We start from the raw sequence: 22565 nt of genomic DNA, 5'->3' as shown, positions 1-22565 counted from the left end.
CACAATGAATCCAGATCATGAGCTTTATTAACTGATCAAAGTCTCTTCTTTCATCTTCTGTATCATTCAGTTTGCATTGGTAATGCCCATTATTGTAATGCTTTTTTAAGACCAGCAAAACTTTATTTCACTTTGGGTTAGCTGGGATAAGTGATGGATGGAGGGAATTTTACTTCAGCCACAGAAATCCTAAACAGGAAGGAGGAGCAGAGTTACAGTGGATCACTATCCAGCAGGGAAACAAGGTTTATTTCAATTTCTTGGCCATGAGTGAGATTTACTGAGTGGGCAAATTAGGGAGACGACACCATCAGATCCCGAGCCCTCCATGTGTTAATCAAGAGACGGCTGCTGTGCTACATCCATAAATAATGAATAAATTAGGAGCTAAAGCTGAAAGGACAGTTTATTTGTACCATCTTCACGTGAACACATTCAAGAACATCACAGATGAAGAAACATTAAAAACTTCCACACTACATAAAGCAAGAAAAATAGTTTTTCTTTCAGGTGGTTTCAGAAAAACAGAAACATCAAACATCTCCAAGACTCTCTTTGAAAGAACTAAAAACCTTTGTTCTCATGGTCCAATCATGAGTGAACTCCCCGATGAAGCCTTGTGTGCTAAAACATGTCAGAGTGTTAAAGGTTAAACATGAGTTTCCAAAACGTTTTGCTGGAGAACAATGAACTATTTGACTGAGTTTCAATCATTTACAGACGAGCAAAACCAGGACAGAGAAAAAAGGACAAAACTGACTCAGTAAAACAAAGAAAAGAAGATCCCATGTAGATCTGTATTATGTAGAAGTTCAGCCCAGCAACCAGTTCAGTTCAACACAAGTTTAAATGATTCTATCTGAACTCTGTGGAGCCTGATCTCAAGCTTTTTGAGTCTGACCAGAGGAAACCAGAGGATCTTTCTGTGTCTTCAAATTCACTGTGATCCAGTGATGGGGGTGATTTCAGCCCTGAGTGATCGCGCTGATGTTTGCACAGAGCAGACAATGAGGTGAATGTTTGGGCACATTGGTAACAGTGAAACAGTTTATTAGTAACGTGGGATCGTTTGTGTGCAGAGTATGAACTGAGATTCCTGAAGCTCTTGTCACACTGGTCACAGCTGTAGTTTCCTTCCATGTGTGCACGTTCATGAATGTTACGATTACCTGACTGTGAGAAGCTTCTCTCACAGTGTCTGCACTTGTGTGGTTTCTCTCCTGTGTGGACTCCTTTGTGTGTTTTAAGCTGACCTGCAGTGGTGAAGGATGACCCACACTGATCACAGAGGTGCTTTTTAACCCCACTGTGAATCAGTTCATGTCGTTTTAAATCACTTGGTGTGGTGAAGCTTCTCCCACATTCTTTGCAGTATTTCAGTTTGTCTCCAGTGTGTCTACGTTGATGTACTTTTAGGGTCTTTTGCCGACTGAAAGTTTTTCCACAGAGGTCACAATGAAAGTCTTTCCCACCACCACAGTGATGACAGGGTTGAGAACTGGATCCATCTGTGTCGCTCTGCTTCTAAACAAAGACACAAAGACAGTGTAAGTCAGTCCTTCAACATTTGTATCCTGAACGTCGCCTGAAATAAAGAGCATCTCTGCAGACGTCCAACTACATTTGACTGTTTCAGTTAACACACTCAGTTTACTGGGCTGCAATAACTACAATACTACCACCATAATACTACAGTAATACTAAAATCATAACTGAAAGGAAAATCTGAATAATCACTCAGAGCTGCTTTTCCATGCAGTAGAATTGCTAACATGCTAACACAGTTTAATGAGCAGACTTGTTCCAAACAGTCAGGCTAAAATGACAGGATAACAATATAAATACATACCTCACAGTAGCTGCACTTGTAGAGTCTCTTTCTGGTGTGGATCTGTTGGTGTTGTCTCAGGTGACGTGGAGATTTAAAAGTCTTCTCACACAGGTCACATTGATAAGGTCTCTCCTCAGTGTGGGTAAACATGTGTCGTTGCAAGTGTGTGTGAGTTGTAAACTGTTTGCCACACTGTTCACAGCAGTACACATCATGTCTGGTGTGAATGCGTAGGTGTGTATTTCGGCTCCCTCTCTGGCTGAAAGTTTTTCCACAGATGTCACAGCTGTATGGCTTAATTCCAGAGTGGGTAACTAGATGCCTCTGTAAGTGGCTACTTTGAGTAAAAGCTCTGCCACACTGATCACAGCTGTACGCTTTAACTCCACTGTGGATGAGTTGGTGTTGTTTTAGGGAACGCTTCAAGGAAAAAGACTTTCCACACAAGTCACAGCTGAACGGTCTCTCTCCAGTGTGGATGACCTGATGCTGTTTTAGTGAAGCCTTCAGAGTAAACTCCATCCCACACTCGTCACAGGTGTGTTTTTTCTCTCCCTTTCTTCTGTGAGGTTTGTCGGCCTCCTGAGAGCGCTGACTTCTGGCTCCATGTTGGTCCTGCAGTGACAGAGATACAAACAGAGGCAGTGAGTGAAATGCAGTCGTGGAACAAACTCAACCTTCAAACTCCATTAACACTAGTTTTAAACCTGAAGGTGGAGCGTGGCACCAAACACCTTAAAGGTCTCTTATCCCCACCTGCTGGTAGTTCTAACACATTACATCCAACCTGGTGTTAAGCCAAGAAAGGTTATTATGCATTTTATCAATATTAGTATAGTATGAACATCTTCACACTAATCTGGACGCCTTATTCTGGACTAACTGAAGTCTATTAAGATCTGTCTTATTAGCTGCTGACCAAATGATTGAACAATACTCCAGATGAGACATTACTAGTGCATTAATGACATCTTTCATAATGAAGAAGTGATACACAAAGGGGCGGCTGTAGCTCAGGTGGCAGAGCAGGTCAGCCACTAATCAGAAGGTCGGTAGTTCGATCCCAGGCTGCCTCCTGGCTGCATGCCAAATATCCTTGGGCAAGATAATAACCCCATGTTTGCCTACTGGTGGTGGTCAGAGGGCCCGGTGGCGCCTGTGTCCGGCAGCCTCGCCTCTGTCAGTACGGCCCAGGGCAGCTGTGGCTACAATGTAGCTTGCCATCGCCAGTGTGTGAATGTGTGAATGACTGAATGTAGTGTGAAGCGCTTTGGGGTCCTTAGGGACTAGAAAAGCGCTATACAAATACAGGCCATTTACCATTTACCATTTCATAGCCATAGCTATGCCTTGTCGGCAGAGTTATGTGACATTAGTGATGTTTGTACTTTCAGCGTTAACTTGGTTTTAAAGCCTTTAAAATATACGCCGTTCAATAGTCGACCTTCATCTGACAGAGAATGTGATGATTTTGTGGATAATTAAAGTCAGTCATATATCCACAAACACAACAAGCTGAAAGTCAGTGATGCTGCTCGGTTTGCAGTCCTGAACATCACGGCACAAGCAGGATTCACTGCACTGTTAATGTTAGCTGTGTTATATTGCTGCCTCTGTTCGGTGGTGTCGAGCCAAACGCACTTTAACGTGTGTTTGAACGAGCTGACGGTTCACTCGTTAAGCTGAAAGAAAGATGCTTTAATCACAGCAGTCACACATGTGTCCACTGCACCATCTGGAACTCTTCTTGTTTACACTCGTAATAACACAAACACTAAATCCTGCTTCTCTGGTGCTGTTGTGTAGCAGTGTGTACACCTGAGACTGTCACCTGTCTGTCTGTCCTGCACTCTCTCTCTGTTTCTTTCTCTCTGATTGTGGAATAAAAGTATGAACATGTGTTTATAAGTTACACTTGTGTTTGAATCCTGCAGCTTATCACACATTTGATTTCCATGTGTGACGACTGCAAGTGTCCAGAGTGAGGACAGACTGAGGGAGCCACTGCTGCACATCATCTGTGAGGCTTTGCAGCCCTGATGATCCACCAGGACAAACTCAGCAGTGTGTGAGGAAGAGGAGGAGGAAGAGCCAGCAGCAGCTGACAGATGGAGAGAATAGACAGACTGTTCCCTGTTTGTGAAGGACTGCTAGGAAAGTTTAACATAACTGTCTGTGCTGAATCAGTCTTATTAGGTAATGTTCAAATAATGTGATCATCCCAGTGTTTTCAGTGTGGGAGAAAGTACTCAGGGCCTTCAAGTTACACACTATGAAAGGCAGCAACAAGTTTAATGTTCAGAAACCTAAAGTCTGTATCAGCAGCAGGATGGAGCTAAAAATAAATGTTGGTTTCAGTTCTATGAAGCTTTGAGTATTTTGGATCAGTAGCTGCTGTTTGTTGCATCATATTGCTGTAACTGTTTATATGCTTTATATATTCTGAGCTAAGTTGATCTATAGTGTTACATCATATTCTATAAGGATGTTATGTGTTTGTAGACTTTCTGCCCAGTTTGACCCATTTAGCAGAAGTCAGCCTGTTTAAGGCTCTGATATCTATTCTGTGTGACTTAAAGCAGTTATGACATGGTCTGATTTTCTCACCCAATAAAGGAATATTTCATATATCAGTCTACTCTTCATTCTATCAGACACAGTTATCACAGCTCCTACATTTGCTTTTTACACATACCGTATTTTCACGACCATAAGGCGCACTGTGCTAAAAGGTGCAGTCTCAGTTATGTGTGCCCTTACTGTATTTAACACACACATAAGGCGCACTGGACCATAGGGTGCATACAAGTACCGTATGCGTATTTAAAAATAAAGCGGGAGCAAACCTGAGTTCGGTACCTTACTCACATTTTTATTACCAATAATCGTCATCATCAACAACACACAAGCATACAAGTGTGCGTATTTAAAAATAAAGCAGGAGCAAAACAAAGTTTGGTACTCACATTTTTATCATCAATCAAACCCATCGAAGTCCTCATCCTCTGTGTCTGAATTGAACGTCTGCGCTAAATCTCCATCAAACATGCCAGGTTCACTTTCTTCACTGTCAGAGTCACTTTCCGTGCCGTGCGGCTCCTCGGAAACGATGCCGGCTTTTGCGAAAGCTCGAACAACAGTGCCAGCAGACATGTTAGCCCAAGCATCTACAATCCATTGGCAAATTGTGGCGTAACTCGCCCGGCACTGCCTTCCACTCTTAGTGAAACTGTGGTCTCCACCGGTCATCCATCGCTCCCAGGCCGCTCGCAGCCTTACTTTGAACGGGCGGTTCACACCGATGTCCAGCGGTTGGAGTTCCTTTGTCAGGCCTCCCGGAATGACAGCAAGCTCACAATTCATTTGATTCACAAGTTTTTTCACATCGGCTGTGAGATGGGCACGCATAGAGTCACAGATTAAGAGCGATGGTGATGCGTGGAAAAAAACCACCTGGTCTCCTTACATACACCTCCCTCAGCCAGTCTTTCATCATTTCCTCATCCATCCAGCCCTTTTCATTTGCCTTAATGATGATTTCTGCTGGAAACTTCTCTTTAGGCAAAGTCTTTCGCTTAAAAATCACCATAGGCGGCAGTTTCTGTCCATTAGCATGGCAGCCAAGCACAACAGTAAAAGAAGACTTTTCATACCCCGTTGTGCGTATCGCTACCGTGCTGGTCCCCTTCTTCTCCACAGTGTGACTCACCGGGATGTCAAAAGTGAGCGGGACCTCGTCCATGTTTGTGATGTGGCTGGGCTGGATGTGTTTGTCGCCGATGTGTTTGCTGCAGTAGGAGCGGAAGATGGCCAGCTTTTCCTTATAATCCGCTGGAAGTTGCTGCGCTACCGTAGTCCTGGTCCGGATGGAAAAATGGCACCGTTTCATAAAACGAAAGCACCAAGACGGACCTCCTTGGAAATGTTCAATGTTCATCTCTTCAGCTAGTGAAACTGCTTTTAGCTGAATGGTGACCGTCGAAACTGCTTCTCCCGCTCGCTCTTTGCTCGATGATCCACCGCTCGAGTCTTTCCTCCAACTCGGGCCACCTCGCCTTATGTCCGCGGAAACTCAGCTGCGTTTTCTTGACCTGCCGGAGCTTGTTTTCCAGCTTCCTCCATTTGCGAACCATCGATTCGTTAATCTTAAATTCTCTCGCCGCTGCTCGATTTCCATGTTCCTCCGCGTAGCTGATGGCCTTCAGTTTAAACTGTGTTTCGTAAGCGTGTCTCTTTGCCATTTTCAGGGTTGTTAAAACAACGATGTTCCACATAATGCACATACCTGTTCTTTTATACAGGTATGTGCGATTGTCCCGGTATATACGATCAACGCCCACACTTCACCCTTTAACGTTCTTATGGTGTTCTCTACTACGTCCTCCTTACAACACATAGGGCGCACCGCGCTATAGGGCGCGCCGCACTTTTTGAAGAAAATCTAAGACTTTTAAGTGCGCCTTATGGTTGTGAAAATACGGTATATGTAAGCATTGAGCCAAATTTAGTACCAACATACTGAAGGAACAATATTTGTCTCTTATATATGATACATCTGTATACACACTGTCACAGATACTTGTCTGTGAGTGAAGTGATTAATATGATACCTATAATATTGGCCATATTATATTTACATTACCACAGTGAGATGACTTTAGTCTCATGAACAACATCAGCTAATTGTCATTTACAGCTAATCTTAAATGACTGTTCAGCACAGAAATGAAGCCCAACAATCATGTTTCACAGTCCTGTGGTCTCAGCCTCAGATACTCATCAAATCACACAGAGCTCATGTAGAAACAAATGAACTAAATATGTTCTCCTTCATTTCTGTCAAACAAAGCTGTATGAAACATTTCCAGGTGTTAGTATCATGGTTGCTAGGCAACCTGGGCAGCGCGACGGAGGCTAGACGTCCCATTTCACGAGCCTACGAGCCTCGCACTTCGGCCTTAGCGGTCTTTGAGTACGCGGCCCTTGAGGACTTTAAAGCTGCAGAACCTGAATTGGGATACAGCCATGATGATCTCCAGCCTCGTGCTCGCCAACATTCTCACCTGAGTTAAGAAGACGATCACTGAAATGGTCTCAGCAGGTCCTTTGATGACAGCAATGAAATGCAGTGGTAAGGCTTTTTGGGGATTAAGTTCGTTTTCATGGCAAAGAAGGACGATGCAGTTCATCTGATCACTCCTCATAACATTCTGGAGTGCAGGCAAAATGCTATTATAAAAACTTAAGCAGCAACTTCTCCAGGTTCCAATATTTATGCAATTCTCAAAGCTTTTGGCCACGACTGTATAACCTCTTCTGAAGTTTAGTGGATATTATACATGGTTATGCTCAGGATGTGTCGGCCAGTTTCCACTGGAAACGCCTTTTGGTTAAACTGTCAGCGAGGAATTTGCATTTGCACTGTTACATTTTTATATAACTTTAATGCACATAAACAACAGCTGCTTGTTTCAGTGAAAATACATTGATGGGTTTTTAATAAAGTTGTGCAGCTGTAAAGTATTTTGTCTGGTGTCAATTCTATCGTCAGCTACATCGTTATGGCAAATGTTCAAATGTATATGGTGATAAATATCTTTGGTCATATGGTCCTGCTCTGTCGGTCACCTTCTGTGTTGAGCTCATTGTTTCCTCTGTAGTGGCTGAGCTGAGTCCAAGTAGCTGAAAATGTTCCTCTGCTGCTCCGTCAGACTCTCCTCCTCCTGCTGATCAGCTGGGACACAAAACAGATCTTTGTTAGGCTCCACACTGCACTGAAGAGTCAAAGTGTCTCATATGTTCATCTGACAAGTAAAAGAACACATTTTTGTTTCCCGAGGTGGGCAACTTGTTGGAAACAAACACAAAAGGTTTGAGCACTGATACCTGCCATTGCTGGCATTGAAAGATGCAACGCCAGCAATGTGGATTGTCAAGACTCAAACCAATCATCAAGCAAAGACAACAGGGATCATTTGTTTCTGTTTATTTAGCATTCACAGCATTTGTAGTTGCCTTCTGTGCAGGGGAAGTCCACGCACACTGTGTGGTACCGCCATCCGCAGAAGGTGCATTCAACCTCTGTAAGAGAAACGAGATTGTCTGAGACTGAAATGATATTAACTAAAGAAGTGGTGATTTGTAAAACTTCACATTTTGATCCGGGACGTACTCTGCATGAAAACAAGCGCTCACTCTTCCTGCTCAACAAATGACACGGGCGGAGCCTTATACCACGTGATACAGAAGCTGTGCCGTGTGATGCTAAAATTAGCAGGGAAACAACAACGGAGAGCACGTCAGGGATGACGAGAAAGTGACAGGAGAAAATCCGTCCCGGTCAACCACCCAAACATCAATAACGGGAACCTTATACAGCGCTTCCCTATACACGTCGAACTCCCGCAGGCACAAAGACATTACGGAGGCTATCACTTATCACCTGACCAAAGATATGGCTCCATCAACACTGTGCAAAACGAGGGATTTAGGAAAACGATCAAAACCCTAGACAAACGCTACACAGTGCCGTCCCGCAACTATTTTTCTATTGTTGCACTACCTGCTCTGTACACGCAGCGTCGCGCAACGGTGGAGACAGAATTTCAAGCAGGACAACATTTTGCTGCAACAACAAAACGTGAGACATTTGTTGTTTTATGTTTATTTATTGTTATGAGAGAATCATGATCTCAATTCTAAGCCAAAAAATCGTGATTCTCATTTTATGCAAAATCGTGCAGCCCTAAAATTAACACAAAACTATTGTTTCACCAGAGAAACACACATGAAGAGAGAGAGAGAGACAATAACAGCTACCAAACAGTCGTCATAATTCGTCACACAATGAGAAAAGGACAAATCAACAAGTAACAATGACTAATTAATAATAAAATCTGTAACATAATGTATTGTTTGGAGTTTAGTCTGATTGGTTCAGGATGAGCTGCCATTATCCAATCACACGTCTGCTTACCTGCATCTTTTCTCTTTTTTCTAACCTGAGCACCTGATGGCTTTGAACTTTTGTTGTCCATCTTCCATTGGTTTGAATTTTGCGCTCCAGTACAAACACAAATCCCCCAACCCGAGGATCAGCACAATTAACCTAACAGACCTACACCTTAGTTCACAGATTCACTTTGTCTAAGGTTGATTTCTGGGATTTCACACAACCCAGGATTCAGATCGTGAATCCATGATGGGCTTGGATTTACATCATTATAAATGAAATGTGCTCTACTTGGAAGCAGCCGGCCCCGCCCCTTTTGACGGGTTGTGTGAGACTTTAAATCATCAAACTGTAAATTATAAATTTAAATTGTTATTGATCCTTTACCCCGAGTCCTAAAGTGTAGATTTATTTTCTTACTCTTCTTATATTTATTGTTTGTTTACTTGCACCGCTGTAACTGCAGCCTCGTCGTCTCGTCTCTCTATATGCTGGACTGTCTGTAGCGGAGATGACAATAAAGTTTACTTTGACTTCAGCAGCGCGCAGGCGCACCGAGGGCTCTCGCGCTCACTTTATATAATGTAGAAAAAACATCGGTGCAGATTATAAGTCTGTATCATAATATCTGTTTGTTGTGTTGTTTTTATTTTGTTTTGCGAGTTGGTTATTAGATGCCGCTCCAGCCAGCCAGAGACTCCCCGCCGCCCCGCCCTCTCCTCCCTGTGCCGCCAGCAGCAGGCGCACCTCGCAAACGGAGGGCGCCCTTACTCCCAGCAAATGGCTGATAGAAAACCGATCAGTGCCTACGAATTTCCCAATATGCGCTGGCATGACGTCGGGGAAGCATGGGTACGACCGATTATTTTATTTTTTTCTTGCCAATGCCAGTGATGCCCCCCCCCACCACGATGCATTCTATTGGTTTGCACACTTACACACACCCAGCTGTGGTTTCCTGTTTTGCTGGACTCTGGAGAGCCCCGCCTTTAACGCTCTTCTCTCACAGAGAGCAACAGAAAACTTGGAAAAACTCCAGATTGACTGAACTCAGTTCAAAGTTACCTTGACACCTTTAGATGTGAGACGTAGCGATGGTCCGCTTGAAGCTGACGCTCCGGTGCGTGTGTCAGAAAGATCAACGCGCTGCTTCAGAAGCACCGTGTCGAGGCTTGATTCGGCTACGGGCTGTGCGTTAAACGTGAGTCTGGGAGCGCGCTAGCCGCGTGACAGAGACGCAGGCTTCTCCGCCGTTTGGGGCGTAGAGAGTTCTCCGCCATTTGGGGCGTGGAGAGAACCTAGGTTCGGAGTCCGGAATCTCCGCCATTTGGGGCGTTGGAGAGTGTCCGAAGGTTGAATTCTCCGCCATATGGGGTGTTTGAGAGTTTTCAACAGAGAGCGCTAGCTGTGCGTGCACACGCAAGCGATAGGCCTATGTTGTGTGTGTGTGCGGGCCAGACGTGGTCTGCGTGAGTGTGGCTGATTGTTGTCTTGTAATGGAGAATAAAATGTGTAAGTCTGCCTTAGAAGGGGATGTAAAATTTATGGAGAAATTTTTACCAGGCAGCACGCAGTATGTAGGTTGTTGGTGTGAGAAATATGGATTTGAAGGGACATTAGTGGAAGTTAAGTGTAAAATGCTGGTAGAAAGAATAGCTGTAAGTGTAGCAGGTAAAACAGGTAAAGCGAAGCAGAGGAAGGAATTGCAGTTAGCAGTTGCTAAGTTGTGGCTGGAGCAGACTCAGAAGAGGAGAGAAGCACAGAATGTTAAAAGAGCAATATTGCAAGAAGTTCTTGTGAAACCTGAGGATGAAACTACAGCTCAATCCACTGCAACTACTCTAGAACAACACCGTAGAAAAGCATTAGGAAGAGCAAGAATGTTAGCAGAAAGAAGAGCCAGAGAAGAGCGTGAGAGAGCAGAGGCAGAGGTGGAGGAGAGATTAAAGGCATATTAGGAGCAGCATTGAGTCCATTACAGACTAGGCAAGAGAGGAGACAGAAAGGAAAGAAAGTGAACACAAACGTTACAACTACATATCCATCCCTGACACAACACAACACAAAAAAAAAAAAAAAAAAAAAAATATGGTGTTTCTGTAACAGAGTGTGAAGATGAAGAAAGTTTTTCTCCTGATCAATTCGGCGAGTGTTAGAGTGTCTGACGTCATGGTGTGTGTGAAAGGTATCCAGCTGGGGCAGACGTGATTCTGCAGGTCACCTGCCCAGTGGACAAAAAGAAATAAAATAGTTGTGTGGATGAATGATAGCATGAAGAGTGTTTGGTGTTTCTCAGTCTGAAACAGCTGTAATGCTATTTTCTGTTTTGGAGAAAAGTACAGTTAAAGAAAAAAACAGAGAGAGATGTGTGTTGTTTTAAGCAGTGATGAGAATAATGGAAATGTGATGAGAGAGGAACACAAAAACATACAGAAAATGCATTAACTATACTAACCCCACATGCATATACACATACAATGATACTAATGAGACCAGACAGCATCTTAAGCATGAGATTCTGTTTGTCATCTTGTCCAAGTCACTAGTAAGATGAAAGTGATACATAGACTAGTGGACTGAATATTATAGGAGGACAGATGGTTGCATCATAGAGGAGAAAACAGAATGCTGATGAGAGGTCTTAAATGAGTGAGCTGAGTGAGCTGATTGTGAGTTTCTGGTGTGTGAAGAAGTTTTACCATGGCACACATTTAGTTACATGAGAACTAAAACTTATTATGTGCTAAGACAACAGGGTTATGCTGTATGTTGTGTGTATGGCTGATTGGATGAATGTTTGAGATTAAACTGGCTGTTGATTTGTCTTTTGTTACTAAGTTGAACCTGCCAATTGGGTTGTTACGATTTATCCCCCTGGCATGAAGAACACGTGTCATGACTTAAACAAGGCCTATCTTTCTTTTATTTTGTTACTTTCATGGTGCACTGAAAGTTTTGTTTGATGATCTCTGTTTGAGCAGATCTGCACGATTAGAACCGAAGCGTCGGCGAGAAAACTGTTGCAAAGTGAGCTTCTCCAAAATTAAAATGGGCTCTTATTTGGGACAATTAGGAAACAAGTTCCTGTCCAAAAGGATTCAACGAGGAAATCCAGTCTAAATTATTTTTCTTTTTGAAATGACGTTGTTTTGCTGAGCGTGGAAACGAATGCGACGATAATTTCCACAATTAGCAAAAGAAGGAATCACTGAGTGAATGAGTAAGAATTTTAAAATAAATGGGGAACTGACTGACTAACTTAACACCATTGTGTGAAGTCAACCCCCACCTGACAAAGGTGTGGATGTATCTCTGTGTGTGTCTCTGTTGCAGGAGAAGGAGACCAGAGGAGGAAACTTGGGTCACATGACTATGTGAACTCTGAAAATTTAACCTTTTTAGTTTAAATTCTCTGTCTGTGAATTTACCATGTGTGTGTGTTATTCACTAACTTGTGTTGCTCACAGACATTACTGTGAGAAAGTGTATACACCTGCGCAGCGCTAACATTTACATTTCTTTTTGCAGCAGATGGTTGATCATGTGATTTGTAAAGGATTCAGCACAGACAGACAAGTGACGATTGAACAGATGTGCAGTGGTTACAGAATAGTTACATGGAGCTCATTATCTGACCACACTGTTGGGCTCATGGTGAGTGACAAACTTAAGGGAAGTCACTGATTACAATGTGGAATAACATTGAGATGTTAAATAATTTGGAACAAATTATGGGAAAAAGTAGGAGTTTAATGAGTTTAGAATAAACCTGCAATGATACTTGTCTCTGTGATGCTAAATACTTTATTACTCTTATGATCTACAGTTGGTTGCAAATGTGAAGTTGTTTTAATTTTAAGACTTTGTCTTCTGTGATACAGGAGCTGGGAGTTAAACAAGCTGAACATTTAAGTGCTGACTAATGTTTTTACACAGGGTTACAGCTTGGAGTGAAGCTGCTCCAAGGGACAAACCCTGGAGATTGTTTTAGGGAGACTGTGCAACATTCTTGTACATGTCTCATTGGGGAGTTGACACATGGCGAAAGCCGTGTGGCGAGAGGAGTGTCATTTTTTCAATTTGTAGATGTCGTGAGGTGCCATGACGAGAAGGAGTGACTGAGAGGATCGCCCATAAGATGGAAGCTGAGGGAGCGTGCCAAGCTCCAAAAAGTGATAGCGCAGAGGAGGTCCAGCGATGGACTTGTGGTTCTGTGAACAGCACAAATGCCAGGTGACTGTAAAATAACTAACAGCACTTTTTCCACAAGTGAAGCCAGTAACTTACTATCCTAAAAGATTAGCTCTAGTTGCTCGTGCTTTACCTCCATGCGTGAGATCAGTATGTGCAGCAGCTTAAGCTGTACAATGTTTCAGGAAATAGTTTATTTCACCTTTTGCAATTGTTAGTTCCAGAAGAGGTAGATGTTTACTATCGCAGACTAAACTTACATTTCTGTCACCTACAAGACACTTGTCTTTAATGTTACTGTTACTCTCACAACCACACATATTACCATAAAGTGGTGCACAATTCTGAATCTGTCCAACCCTTTTTGCCAATGGAGGAGGGCACTTCTCTTGAGAGTAGAGAGCGCGAGGAGAAGAAGTGTAAGCTGAGGGATGACTTAATAGATGTGCCACTTGTTGAGGGAAAGGTTTGGTTTGTTGATGATTTGAGTTTTACAACAGCAGAGGGACAGACTAGAACAGGTTTTACTGTAGCAGACAGTGAGAGAGAGTTATCTATGTAGGACAACTAGCATGTTTCATATTTGCTTGAGCAGCAGAGATGCTAGCTTTAACGGAAGCGTGTAAAGCTGTAGAGAGACAATAATACACTGATAGGCAGTATACATTTGCTACTGTACATTTCTTTGTAGTGCAGTGAGTGAGACGAGGTGAGATAACTTCTACAGAATACACCAAACTCTTGCAAAATCTGCTGGATGCAGTGTTATGGTAAATGGTAAATGGCCTGTATTTATATAGCGCTTTACTAGTCCCTAAGGACCCCAAAGCGCTTTACATATCCAGTCATCCACCCATTCACGCACACATTCATACACTGGTGATGGCAGCTACATTGCAGCCACAGCCACCCTGGGGCGCACTGACAGAGGCGAGGCTGCCGGACACTGGCGCCACCGGGCCCTCTGACCACCACCAGTAGGCAACGGGTGAAGTGTCTTGCCCAAGGACACAACGACCGAGACTGTCCAAGCCGGGGCTCGAACCGGCAACCTTCCGATTACAAGGCGACCTCCCAACTCTTGAGCCACGACCGCCCCAGTGGAATTGCAGTTTGTAAATGTGCAGCACACATGTGAGGGAAAGATTCAGTTGCATTAGGGAAAGTTCTTGCAGATAAGATCACAAGAGAAGCAGCTGTAGTTAAACATGGTGTTAACCTTTTATCAGTACAACATCAGCAGACATGCAGGCCCACTCACCTACAGCAGGAAAACAGTTGTGACTTACAGAGGGAGCAAGCTTGCAGGATGATTTTTTATCTGTGTGATAAACCAGTACTGCCTAATAATTTGTATAAGACTGCTGCTATTTTGAGCCATTGGCTATACCATGTCTCAACAGGAGGGAGATGAGCAGTCGTTATACTCACTCTAGAATTAGTTTATACTCTAGGATTATTAAATACTTTTTAAAAAGAAAAAACTTTTTGCAGGCAGTAAAGTTAAGATTTAGGAAGACAGGCAGGACATGGTTAGACTGTATAGAATAAGTACATGAGGATTACTCCAACAGAGAATGATCTGACTCTTTGAGATTATATATGTTAGAGCATTTAGAGTTCCAGTCTTCTGTAGTGATGATAGAAAAGCAGAAGAGAGAGCATATCAGCAGATTAGATGCTTGAAAATGTTTAAAAGTAAAGTAGTTATGAGAACAAATGATCTGCCAGATGATTCTGTTTCTTCGCAGGAGCAGAGCCTGAAGTCTGGAGATTGGATGATGATAAGGCCATGGAGAGGAAGTGCTGGTCCAGTCCACGATGGGAAGGTCCATATCGGATGCTGCTGACGACGACTACAGCAGTGAAGATTGCTGGAAGGAACACTTGGATATATCAAGCGCACTGCAAGAAGGTGACACACATCCAGGCCAGCTCGGAGTAAGTGGCAGGAAGACCGGGAACAAAGGGGGGGGGGGAAAGCCTCCAGGGCCCCTCGTCTCAATCCGGTGAAGAAACTAACTGAGCCACAGGTACTCATCAGAATGGCTGGGAATGTGCTGTGCATCTTCTTGTGCCTGTGGACCCTGAGTGGGATGACAGGGAGCGCACTGGAACAGAGCAAACCACACCCAGTACCCGCATGGGTTTTCAACAACTACTGGTAGAACAGGTTTTACTGTAGCAGACAGTGAGAGAGAGTTATCTATGTAGGACAACTAGCATGTTTCATATTTGCTTGAGCAGCAGAGATGCTAGCTTTAACGGAAGCGTGTAAAGCTGTAGAGAGACAATAATACACTGATAGGCAGTATACATTTGCTACTGTACATTTCTTTGTAGTGCAGTGAGTGAGACGAGGTGAGATAACTTCTACAGAATACACCAAACTCTTGCAAAATCTGCTGGATGCAGTGTTATGGTAAATGGTAAATGGCCTGTATTTATATAGCGCTTTACTAGTCCCTAAGGACCCCAAAGCGCTTTACATATCCAGTCATCCACCCATTCACGCACACATTCTTCTGGACTGTGGCCATATAGCATCACTGAGAGCGAGACAGTTTGTTTGGTTGCTTTGGCAACACATCCAGGAACACTGCCAACTTTTCAACTGCTCTGAACCTGAATGGAAGGTTGATTCACCAGTAGCTGGGAAGGTGAACTGCTCTGGTAGGACAGACCTGCTCGTCTGACTCATAGAATATGACTTGTTGCAGGACATTATACAGTTAAACGAACTGGAAACAGGCCAATTGCCTATGTGTATGAAGGACAATGGATTAGCCCAAGTTGGAGATTAACCATGGAACATGGCAACATCACCTATTCTTTTGTCTTCTGCAAGAAGGATGTAAACAGAGAAGCCTTTTGTCTACATTTACATCATGAACACTTGAGGTTTTGAGCCAAGAAGATCAAAACAGCTTGATCCAATTTCCTTTACAAAGCTTTTTCTGTGGTGACAACAGGACAGGAGAAGAGTTGTAAATGCAGATAATTCACCAGTTGACTCTAACCCCCACAGGATGCCTACAGTGAGAAGATTTGGGGGGTTGATAGGAGTCATAAAGACAGGTGTTGACCAGGCTGCAGCTTTGAAGTTAGCTGAGAGCCACATGGACAAACAATAAAGTCGACTGATGCGTTTAAATACCTATGTCTGTATACAGTTGGATTGTAGTGATATATGATTTTTGAGAATGATGATTCTTCTTGTTTGACCTTTGACATTCAGTTGTGTACTTTTGCACGACAGGAGTAGATCCGCCACAAGGCTGGATAGCTTGGTTACCGTCTGGTCCTTGGTGGCATCTTCTTTTGAAGATATTAATTCCTGTTTTTGAACTGTTGATACTGATTTGCTTATGTATAGGATGTAGTTTACTGTGCATGAATGAAATCTACACTGACACTGTCTGAACAAAGGGTGCATAAGTTGAAATTTAAGTATACAATGACAAAAAGGAGGGAAATGTTAAGTCTAATTGTTGAATGTTGCCATTGTGTTTCTTAAATTTGTATAGTCTTAGTTTAAGCAGTAGGATCAAAGCCATTCCTTTGATCCTGACCACCTCTCCAGCCACTCTGTGCTGGGGGAGGTTTTATTGTAGATACATCCTATCTGAAAGATCTGTTTCTTCTGATGTAAGCTTCCTGGGTTTATGACCCTTTGATCAGCAGACACACACACACACACACACACACACACACACACACACACACACACACACACTCAGTGTATGTCATTTACATACAGTGCCTTGTCTTTGTAACCAAAGGGGGGTTGCAAGGGGAGGTGTTTTGTAAACTATTGTTTGAAGTTTGTCAATAAAAGGCAGCGAGAGGAGGCCACCATTGTGGTCATTTCGACGTGCTGGTCACAGATGGAAGGGCCTCCCTTGCGCAAGAAATCGATCGAACACTGTTGCCTTGTTTTTCTTTCATGGGAATAAGTCCTGGATACAGCGGGGTCTGAGTTTAGACCCAACAGCCGGGTCCTGCAAAGACCGAGAAGGCCAGAAGTGCGAGGCTGTGAAATGGGACGGTCCAGCCTTCAGATCTGTGTCACCGCTGTGTGGGTGGAGTTGAATAAACTCGCCGTCTGCTCCTTGCTATCTAAAATATTACAGGACACTGGAGTAAACTCTCGACCGTCTCACACTTCTGTTTCATCAGTTTTCTGTTTGACGTTTATTCAGCTGTGTGAAAATCCCGCAGGAACCCACCGATGGATTAATAAAGTTGTATTTAATCTAATAATCTAATAACTTTGATCTCAGCCAAACCGATTTACTCCGGAACAAATGAAACACAGAAAAAAGGCAAACAATTACATTTTTAAGTTATCCGAGTGACTTATGGTAAATGGCCTGTACAGCGCTTTACTTGGTCCTAAGGACCCCAAAGCGCTTCACACATCCAGTCATCCACACACACACATCCACACACTGGTGATGGCAGCTACAGTGTAGCCACAGCCGCCCTGGGGCGCACTGACAGAGGCTGCCGGACACTGGCGCCACCGGGCCCTCTGTCTTATATATCATGTTTAACCTGAGTAGCCAAAGAGCGGGGTCTGAAAACGATGAAGCCGGGAGTCCACTGCTCTCGCCGGCTGGAGTGACCATTGAACCCCCCGGCTTGCTATCGAGCGGGTGGGTAACAGACGTCTCCGAAAACGTCGGCGCGCTTTTGCAAATATGCGATGTCTTGATGAACCCAGCAGATATTTGAAGTTTACACAGCTACTTTCTCCCCTTAATATATGTTAAAAATTTATTTTGTGGCCCAGAAAGATTAATAAGACTAATTTTAAAACTTAGTAGTGGCCGCCATTGTTGGCAGCTGAAATTTGGCTGGGCCGCACTATGAATTCTGGGATATGGTGGGCCACGAAGGACACACCCGACCCATCCTTCAAACTCGGGGGAATGAAGGACGCATTTGAAGGAGTCGAGGAATCGGGACAGCCTTCGTCGCCTGGCTGTGACGTCATCGGCCTTCAGATGCGGCCTCCGGAGGATGCAGCCGACGTTTTGGGACACAGCTTGTGTGTCTTTGTTGGTCATGTGACCTCCCAGGGACTACACATGGAAACGAGCAGTTTAGCTCAAATCTGGCAGGTTTCCATCGTCTGTTTTTGTCCTGATGTCCATGAACATGAACACTGTCCCTGTCAAACACGTCCAGATAATCTGATCCAGTGTTGTTCTTCTTCTGTGGTGTTTGTGATGGAGCAGCAGCTGCTGATCCTGATGTCCTCCACCAAGGGGGCAGAAAATTCAGCTGACTGTCATCATTTATTAAAAAGATGTAACAATGTGACATAATGCAATATAATAGTGTCAGTTACACATTGTGGGTTGCACTGTGGCCAGAATGGACATTACCTCCTGCCTAATGGAAGCTGTCAGCCATCCTGCAACCATGAATTAAATAAGCAGAAGTGAAGGGATTGTTAACAACAATTTAATAATAAAATGTAATGTGATAGTTGCACTTTATTGGCTACCCACAATCGTATGAATAATAACCATGAATGCACTGCATGCTCATAGCAAGTTCTTTAGGTTTAAAGTGAGATCCTGCTTTAAAGGGCGCTTCATCTGCTGGGAATGACATGTTTCTTCTAGTATGTAAGGCTCAGCCCATCTTACTGGGACTTACTTTTGTAGATCCACATGCTCTAAACCTGGTGCTCCATGATTGGTGCAGAAGCTTTAAGCTACTGTTAGATTATAATATTATTTTATGCCATGTTATACCCCTAATTAAAGATTGTGAATTATTATGTAGTTTTAGTTTGCATTATTCTCCTGAGTTAGAAGAAGCTGATAATGGTTGCATTAGTTAAACTGATTTGCATTGACTGAATGTACAAAGTCCCAATGTGTAGAGCACACATTAATAAATTAGTCATGTTCTCCGTGAAACTAAATAAGCTTAATCCTTAAAGACCCCTCGAATTATTTACTAGATGTTTATTTTTGAAAATTAATCAAAACCTGAGTTAAAAAAAAGAAAAACAATTGGCAAGGCCACACCCCCACACATGTGATATAAATTTAAAGGTACTGTTGTCCTCTCTAAGAAACATCAGGACTTAGAGGAGTGGCAAGTAGAGTATGAGAGCTACAAGCAAAAACTAAATGTGTACTACAGTGTGCAAAAATGAAATACTGGGTCATCAGGGGGTTATGAGGGACATCTATAAAACTAAAAATCCCACAAACCTCGAAGTGCACTTGAAAAGCTCACACAAGAAGGTTAACCTAGCTTACCTTGAAGAGCTCATCAGGGGGAGCACACTCCCCCTCCTTGAAGAGCTCCCCCACTCAACCCGCATCCCCCGAAAACAGCTAACCCCAGATAAGGCAGCGTGATGTATCCCGAGATAACAGGACTGGGACATCTAAATAAATGTGTGAAACAATCGCCTTCAAAAAGGTTATCAATTCACTTCAACCAAAATTAGGAACACTCGGTGCGGCAAGAGTTAATAGTGATTAGTCTCAACACCCAAGGATAACCAGAAGAGCATGATTGATATGATGGAACTGAGATTTGGTTACACTTAATTTTTGCAAAACACAACTAAAACTAAACTGAAACTAAGGATTTTCAGAAAATAAAAACTAGACTAAACTAGCAAAGAATTAGTAAAAACTAATTACAACTGGAAAAAATTGAAAATCTGGAGTCGAAACTAAATAAAAATAAAAACTAATGAAAATGGCGAAGCGTTTAAAACCCTGGTGCAGAGATTGGCAAATCTGACCAGGAACGTTATAAAATGGATTGTCAGAACAGTCAGCGTTAAAGCCACTTTCAGTCCATACTAGGATGGCATTGGACATCTTCGGGGCGGAAAAGGGTTGGTGTGACCAAGGGGTGGTTTGGCTTGTTGTATGTATATTTGAGATCATATGGCTCTGGATGGACCAGTTACCAGGGCATGGAAGGAGGACAGACTCATTAAAGGAGGAGAAGGAATTTCCTGGGATTGGAGATCCTCTGAGTGAGTGGTTGATTAAAAGCATGCATAAAATAGAAGTTATCTGTTGTTATTGATTGGTAATAGATTGATAATTGGCCACATTTACAGCTGTATTGACTTGTTGTGGACGTAGTCGACTTCAGGTTTAAACACTCTAATTAACAGGTTGAAAATAGTGACATTAAAGGAAGAGTATGCAGCGCCACCCTGTCAGACGCCAGTGATGGTGGAGCTCACTGATTAATCAGGTGAGCTGGATTCATGGCTGATTCAAAACTAAGATCCCCCTGCTGTGGTCAGTAAGGGGAGAACAGGGGGAAATAAAATTAAAAATAAAAGAGGCATTTATAAACGTTTATGTGTCGAGTGAAACGGGATTAAAGGGTGTTTTACTGTTATTTTAAAATCAGCATTATTATTGTATGAGAATCATGCAATAAGCATTGCATCGATGATCATTTATTGAAGCTTTTGACCTTATACTAACATCTGTGTTCCTGTGATTGTTATAACCTCTGATGAATCTTCTATTTACAGGTGTTAGGATAATGATATAATTTTTCATTGCAGGTGTAACCATGATCATTTTTATACATATTGCAACTTGTTGCTCATTGTAGAGTTGTGCTCAAGTTAATAAGGGTTAAAAGCTACAGTCAGCGCGAATGTCTGACTGATCTATTGAGGGGAAAGGCTTCGAGCATGGAAGGCCGCACGCGCTTACAAAACACTGATATCATGTTATTCTTTGTGATCTTTTCTTAAATTATGTCCTTTGTTTAGTTTAAATAGTGGCAGTTAATTAAACGACATTTATTAAAATATTAAATACCTGAGTCAGGACATTACACGCAGATCACCTTAAGAGTCTGGGAAACTTTGTAGCTGCCTAACTTTTTTTTGAATGTTCTAGCTCTGTTGATTTGACACATTGGAATGTGTCAAAAAAAGGGGGGGAAAGTTGAGCTTTAACATCAAGCAAGGATTATTTGAACATTTTATAACTTCATTTGTGTCTTTAATACCTTAGGTATGGTAAAGCTTAAGCTAATAGCGGCCCGAGAAGTTTCTGGTCCTTTGTAGAGAATCAGTGAGAAGCATAAATCATCACGTCCATGTTTAAGCATTAATCATTGAAATGAACTGAATAGCGTTTAGAAGATTTGTTAATTTCTTTGTCTTGTGTTAAAAAGAGGGGTTTCAATAATTCTCAGACACACCTTGCAAAAGTTGGCACTTGGTCTTTTGAAGGTCATAAGCTTCATTCGGCGTGATGGTCCAGACTGATATATTGCAGGTATTGACTTTGAGTGCAGAGGGCTAAATGCAAACACGCTTACACACACATATGATTAGAATAAGTCCCTGGGACATTCTGAATGTTTTAGACCAATTCTGAAACACTAGAAGGTTAGTAGATAACAACATTAGATTATTAGGGGTAGGAAGAGAGGTGTTTTGGTTTTCTGTCTCTTACAGAGAAAGGAACAGACACCAGACGAGGTCACAGAGATGCGAGGATCCTCCGTAGCAGAGACAGACACAGTGACTGCCGAGACATCAACTGGGTCCAAGGGTCATGGCGTTTGGGCTCCAGCTAGTCACCACAAAAGGATGGATCCCATAAACACAGCAATAACCATGAAGGGGTTGGCGGAAATCCGGGAACACCAGACCAACGAAGTTCGAGAGGCTTTTGGGCAAAAAGGGGGACACCTTCCTGTTCCTTTTTCTGGAGGATACACAGATCGTTGTTTGAAATCGGGGCAGAATAATCCCCTGATCTGTGCCACGACTGAAGGGTTGTCTAACCCCTAAGGTTGAAGAATGAAGAGCAGAGGATCACCCAACTGGACGACACTGGTAGCTGCAGCAATAAAATAAAGGCTAAAAGCTCTTTGGACAGAGGTTCTAGTCTGAGTACGTCTGAAGGGTATAAGGTAGCACCAAAATAAAGCTGTGGGAGACCTGGGAAGTGTCATCTGTACCTGCTATTGTTGGAATAATAGTTTTTCTTGCATCTGAACTGCGCAAACACAGAGGTCATCCCACATATGGTTCGCCCCTCAGGGGGACAAAGGACCTCAGGAGTGAGAAGAGATGAACCCGGCCACACTGAATTGAAGGGTGTTGGTGAGGTCATTATTCTAATGACCTCATCAGGGGGAATTGTTAGATTATAATATTATTTTATGCCATGTTATACCCCTAATTAAAGATTGTGAATTATTATGTAGTTTTAGTTTGCATCATTCTCCTGAGTTAGAAGAAGCTGATAACGGTTGCTTTAGTTAAACTGATTTGCATTAAAGTAGACTGCTGATTTATTGTGGATGAATGATATTGTTTTATGATGCATTATACTGCTGAGTTATAAGAAATACTGTTTGCAGAAAGTCATCGCCTTATTTGTCTGATTAGAAGAGAACAGAACATACTGGAGTTTTCTGCCCCATCTCAGCAGGAGCAGATAAACGGGGAGCCAAGGTCGTAGCTTAGGCGCTGTGTGAGAGAAAGCATGTGAATGTTTAGGCTTTTTGTAATAAGGTGGAGGCACCAGAGGCTATAAGAGTTTGAGCAATGCTCCACCA

General features: G+C 42.9%; 1 protein-coding gene across 24 annotated transcripts in view; it reads right to left on the bottom strand.

Moving 5' to 3' along the window:
- LOC113010159 (phospholipase D1-like) overlaps window positions 1-22565 on the bottom strand; it is a 34776-nt gene that overhangs the window by 4715 nt on the left and 7496 nt on the right. For 6 of the 24 annotated variants that reach the window (XR_013905477.1, XR_013905483.1, XR_013905478.1 and 3 more), the window contains exons 2-4: window positions 4798-7565; window positions 1850-2446; window positions 1254-1524 (exon numbers count right to left, since the gene is read on the bottom strand). Coding sequence is in view for 13 of the 24 variants with exons in the window: in XM_080297667.1 (XP_080153793.1) it covers window positions 856-1524; window positions 1850-2446; window positions 4798-4833 (1302 nt within the window). In the remaining 11 variants the exon portion in view is untranslated. Of the gene's footprint in view, window positions 1-221; window positions 1525-1849; window positions 2447-4797; window positions 7566-7846; window positions 7913-8003; window positions 9365-9848; window positions 16686-22565 lie in introns of those variants that run through there. The other 18 variants (XR_013905490.1, XR_013905495.1, XM_080297697.1 and 15 more) reach the window with 12 other exon arrangements.

This window comes from Astatotilapia calliptera, chromosome 3, assembly GCF_964374335.1.
Source record: "Astatotilapia calliptera chromosome 3, fAstCal68.1, whole genome shotgun sequence".
Taxonomy (NCBI): domain Eukaryota; kingdom Metazoa; phylum Chordata; class Actinopteri; order Cichliformes; family Cichlidae; genus Astatotilapia; species Astatotilapia calliptera.
Note: the sequence above shows the minus strand (reverse complement) of the source record. Positions and strands in the feature narration are given on the sequence as shown.